Source organism: Necator americanus, chromosome II (genome assembly GCF_031761385.1).
Source record: "Necator americanus strain Aroian chromosome II, whole genome shotgun sequence".
Taxonomy (NCBI): Eukaryota; Metazoa; Nematoda; class Chromadorea; order Rhabditida; family Ancylostomatidae; genus Necator; species Necator americanus.
The window spans coordinates 809-6,660 of NC_087372.1; the positions used below are offsets into that span (position 1 = coordinate 809).

Genomic DNA, 5,852 nt, shown 5'->3' on the forward strand with positions numbered 1-5,852 from the left:
ACAATTTATTATTGATCTCTTAAAGATATATGAGTCATAATTTGATCTGCTATACAAAACAGAATTGAATTCGAATTTTCACCACCAAAGCAGCAGACATTCTTGTATAACATTCCAAAAGTACACGTACAAAAGTAGACAAGAAATTTTCTTATTTAAAGGAAAATTCAAAAAACTCCCACGAAAAAAAACGATGCACAGCAAAGCCGCAAACGTACCGTTGGAAATCAGGCCTTCAGACGGATGGAACGGCAACGACGCCAACAGCTTGCTAATCTCGATGTAATTAGGCTTAAGGGCTTCTGTAAAGGGAAATTATCATTGAATGTGTTTGGACGAGGAAGCGATGCAGTGCCCAAACCTGTGCAAAAAAGCACGTCTTTAGAAAGATGAATTAATGTAACTCAGCACAGTTTTATTAAGCAAGTGGTAACACAGAATTAAAAGCTAGATGAGGAGAACGGGTGAGAAAATAACAGGGAAAATTGTTACTTCATTACGTAATTTACAGAATGATGTTTACGATGAAAAGAGCAAAGAAAATAAACGTTTGAATCAGATAGATCATGAGATCCGCAGATAGATCATGCCAAACTGACCTCTCCTCCACAGCAGTAATGGCAGCGAAGTGGACATGTTTATCAGGAGGCCACTGAGTAGCAAAATAGCGACCTTACACAATGACCTCATTTTGGACGCCTTCGCTGCTCCGCTATGACTCAGCCGGGTATCAACTGCGAAAGAAGGAATGTTTGATCTGTGGATGACGTCACGCATGGCTACTTCCTGCTTGCTGACAGCGTACGAAATCTTTGTAAATATTTACGAAAGGAAATTAGCCGGTTCAGCATTGCTATTCATCCACAAAGGTCTTCATAGTTAATATTACTCACTAAATTATAACTTCGGGGGGGGGGGTTAAAGGCATCACTCCACGAATCTGGGGTGGCACGGATTTCAGGTGGAGTATATACTATATACTCCACCTGAAATCCGTATATATACGGACTTCTTACTACTAACACCACCGTGAGCGGTCGGTAGCTACTGCCTTCCCTCACGTATCTTCGCATCAGTCGCCTGGACAACCTGATGCTCAAATACTAGTCCATCATGCTGAATCTCCGGATTGGTACTATCAACTGCCGCACCCTGAGCTCCAGGACAAGAATTGCCGCGTTGGAAGAGGCCACAATGGAGGTACCTTTCGATATAATCGGATTATGCAGTACACAAAGAAGAGGATACGAAGTTTTAAAATTACAGCTAAGTGGTCATATGATTTTCTTTTCCGACTCAACAGGGTTTCTGGTCAATAAGAAATGGATTAATTGCTGTTTTTTTCACCCTCTTTGTGACAGAGTCTCATACATCGACATTCTCACAAAAACCAGCCGCTTTCGTGTAATTCAAGTGTACGCACCAACGACTGACTATGCCGACAACGAATACGCCGATTTCCTTCAAACTGTTTCTGAAGCACTGCTATCACGCTTCCAAAGTCCTCCACAAATTAGATATTCCACATACAAACTTGTCGTTGGAGATTTCAATGCTAAAGTCGGATGTGGAGAATTGGGAGAGAACTTTATAGGGCCATATGGTCTAGGAACGCGCAACCGAAGAGGAAACACATTGGCTAGTTTCTGTTCGGAAAATGAGCTTTATCTGATGAATAACCGCTTCCCAAAAAGGCTTACCAGAAAATGGACATGGATATCTCCTAATATGAAAACAAGAAATGCCATCGATTTTGTTTTATCAACGAACCCCTCCATTTTCCTTGACGTGGACATCATCGGTCGGTTCCACTTCGATAGTGATCATCGGCTCGTCATGGCAAAAATTCGTCTGCCGTCTCAATTCCATTACTTTCGAAATAACTCCAAGTGTAAGACAGTTTTGAATAGATCTATTTTCCGTTCTACTTTAAAGCAACTCGCAACTACCGCCGATCTAAGTAATTATGAGCAACTGAAAGCTACAATAAAAATAGCCGCTACTGTTGCTACATCCAGGACAAAAGAGACCCACATTTCCGATACGACAAGAAAACTGTATGAAATTCGACATCGACTTTTACATGAACAGTCTGCAAAAAACGCTGTGGAATTTTCAATTGTCAGCAAAGCACTGCGGCTCTCTTTGAAAACAGACATCGAGCAGAAACATCTGATGCGATTACATCAAGCAATCTCTAGAAGTGTTAGCCTTCGAAGAGCTCTACAGGCGAACCAAATCTTCACAAGAACATTGACACAACTGAGGAAAGAAGACGGCTCAGTCGCGAGATCTCCTGCTGACGTCGCCAAAGCAGTCCAAGAATTCTACAGCCAGTTATTCTCCTCAAAAAGATTACCTGCATCAATTCCATGGTATCAACTTGACGATGTGCCACCAATCCTAGCAGATGAAGTAAGCCGTGCGGTGAAGAAAATGAAGCTAGAAAAAGCGCCAGGACCAGATTTGATCACTGCCGAATCACTGATAACGGGATATGATGTGGTCAAAGATTCCTTGATCAAACTTTTTAATGACTGCCTTGAGAGAGAAAAGCTTCCGATTACGCTTTCCGATTCTTCAATACTGTTGTTGTTTAAAAAAGGGGAACAACTTGATATCAACAACTACCGTCCTATTGCACTGTTGTCCGTCATATATAAGGTATTTAGTTCGATCATTTTACAAAGAATGATGGCTTCCCTAGAAATCAACCAACCCATCGAACAGGCTGGCTTTCGACGCAACTTTTCCACTTTAGATCACATTCACGTCATTAACCAATTGGTAGAGAAAAGCCTTGAGTACAATTTTCCGCTGTACATAGCTTTCGTTGACTACTCGAAAGCGTTTGATTCTGTGGAACATAACATGATATGGACGTCACTACATCGACAAGGAGTTCATCCAAAGATAATTCGTCTTCTTTCGAACATCTACACATCTGCTTCTGTAACATTTGAAATATGTGGTAATCAAGTTCCTATCAACGCTAGACGAGGTGTTCGACAGGGAGACCCAATCTCTCCTGCCCTCTTCACTGCCGTTTTGGAAACCGTCTTCCGTAGCCTAGATTGGAGAAACAGAGGTATCAACATAAATGGGCTCCGTTTAAGTCATCTCAGGTACGCTGATGATGTAGTTCTCTTCGCGCACAAACCACAAGAACTCGAATTAATGCTACAAGAAATGAGCGACAAAAGCCAAATTGTGGGACTGAGAATGAATTTCTCTAAGACTCTTGTCATGACCAATTCCGAAGAAATACCGATCTCAACTGATGGATCTCCTATACATTACTGCAGCAACTTTGTTTATCTTGGTCAATGCATATCCTTTGATAGGAATCTAACAACTGAGCTAAATAGGCGAATTCGCTCTGGCTGGAACTCATTCAACCGATTCCGTTCATATTTCACAAATAGAAGGTTTCCAATGAAATTCAAACGTCGACTTTATACAAAATGTGTGGAACCTTGTCTCCTCTACGGCTGTGAAACTTGGGCTACAAGAAGCAAAGATCTCAAGGCGCTACAGATAGCTCAACGGCAAATAATGAGAAGAATGCTCGGTGTAACTCTTCTTATGCATCGTACGAACTTGTGGCTGGAAAATACTGCAAAACTCCCAGATATCAGGGCTAGAGCGATTGAAAGAAAGTGGACATGGGCCAGAAAAATGTGTACTGCAAAGGACAACCGATGGACGAAGATGATTACCGAATGGAGACCATGGATTTGGAAACGACAAGTTGGCCGACCAAAAACAAGATGGAGAGATTCGTTCGTATCGGACTTTGGAGAAACATGGATGCGAACCGCTACTACTGATGTGAGCAGATGGAGACAAAGCATGCAACGACACATTGTAACATTGTGATATCGTTCAATAAATAAATAAATTCGTATACGGGATAGTAGATTATGGAGAGGGGGGTGATTTCGTCCATTTCTTCCTAATTGTCGTAAAAAACGGTCCGGACGATGCACACGCGCACAAGGCTGGCGCACTCCAATCGAACTCCTTGTGGAAAATAGTGCGCCCTCGAAGCCGTATCTTCCGGGCCGTTTTCTACGGCAATTAGGAAGAAATGAACGGATGACCGTTTTCCCCATAATCTACGACCCCGTATACGAATACTCCACCGGAAATCCGTACCACCTCAGATTCGTGGGGTTATGCCTTTAATTCACTTGAACAAGGTCTCTTACTTCGTTGAGACAGTCATAGAAACCTTGGACGTGGCATCTCCGTACCTTAAAGTACTCCGAGAGTTGTACATTATTTCACAACCGAAATTTCGCTATTCGCGAGTGGTCCGGAACGGTGATACAATCTCACCTACGATATTCTGCGCCTCTCTCTAGAAGACAATGCGAAAGTTGGAATGAGATAAAGTGGAATGAAAGTTGATGTTGAGAGCTCTACCAGCTTCATCCTGCTGATGACGTCCCCCTGACAACACCGAGCATCAGGCAAGTGGAACAAATACCGGACGAGTTGGATGAAACATGAGGAAGCATCGGTCTTCAGCTAAACTGTGAAAAAAAATGCCTGTGAAGAACGGTTGGTCTTCGGGTGCCCCTTTTACGAAATAAAAAAATAGCAAAATAAACATGGTGTGCACCGATTGCACCAGTTATGTATATGTCGGTCGCTAAATGAATATGAGGATAAAGGACACCCGTTTTAGCAACTACCAAGCTGGGCAAAAGGAAACGAGCGACATGGAGAGCGCATAAGAACATCACGGATGCGGTGAAGAATGCTGAGAAAAGACAGCTCCGTGCTCACCTATTTAACACCATCGTACTTCCTGCTTTGATCCATAATTCAGAACTACAGAAGCTTCACAAACAGGACAAAAATGCGATCGCCTCTACTAAGTGCTCAATCTAAAATTTAAATCTTGTAGTCTCCCATTCTTGCAACTAAAAAGAGGATACGACGTTCCATCCTGCAGAAGCCGAAAACTGGAGAAGCTACCACATTCGTCCACAAATGCAAAACAGGGTGGGCAGACACGTGAGCAGATCTCCGATCCTCTGCTCACATTGCGATTAAAAAATTTTCCCTCAAAATTTGTGGAAGATGGAAGTAGAGCTTGGCTTTTCTCCCCTTATAGGATAGCAAATCTGCAACCAATCGCTTTTAAAACAACTTAAATTCTTGCCCCTCAAATTAACCTGCTTTCTGCTGATTTATTCCGGGGCCGGGATTGCGACAGCATCAGGAAATTAACCATCGTTGTCCCATTGTATGTCGTATTTCAACTGCTCCAGTCATTAAACTACCATACTTCAAAATGACACCTTAATTTCAGTTATGTATTCAAAAAATTCAATAAATTCAAAATGTTAAGCCATAGTCAGTCCCTGGATAAAGGATAACGGATAAAGTTTCTGGCGTTAATCAATCCACTTGGAGTGCCCGTTATGTAAGTCTAAATCTAAAAAGTTTTTTGTGGTAGTCTGAACGAAACTTTTGTCTGGTTTTTCAAGTTTTTTCATAGTGAACCACAATACTACACATGTAGCAGACTGCAAAATAACAAAGCCGTGGATTAATTGTAGTTCAGGAAAACATCTCCAAACCGGGCTTTTCGCCGAGGAAATGATCGCTTTCCAGCCGACACTTGATTCCATGGAACAGGTTCGCGGAGCGATTTAATAAGAAGAAGAATCACCGAACGAATTGTTCGCAGCGAACTCTTAAGGATGATTCTCTTCTATCTTTTGATAGGGTTAGCCAGCTTTGTTCGATCGGGTACGTTACTTTTTTATACGAGAATTTACCATATTTGCAACCATTGCACAATGACCTCTCAGTGCCTGACAATATTATTGTTGGCC

General features: G+C 42.1%; 1 protein-coding gene across 1 annotated transcript; it reads left to right on the top strand.

The window, feature by feature from the left end:
- Positions 1-1,113: 1,113 nt before the first annotated feature.
- RB195_016412 (uncharacterized protein) lies at positions 1,114-3,879 on the top strand (the record flags this gene model as incomplete). The annotated part of the gene is made up of 1 exon (XM_064182931.1): positions 1,114-3,879. The coding sequence occupies one exon, from the start codon at positions 1,114-1,116 to the stop codon at positions 3,877-3,879; it is 2,766 nt and encodes a 921-aa protein (XP_064038812.1).
- Positions 3,880-5,852: the final 1,973 nt, after the last annotated feature.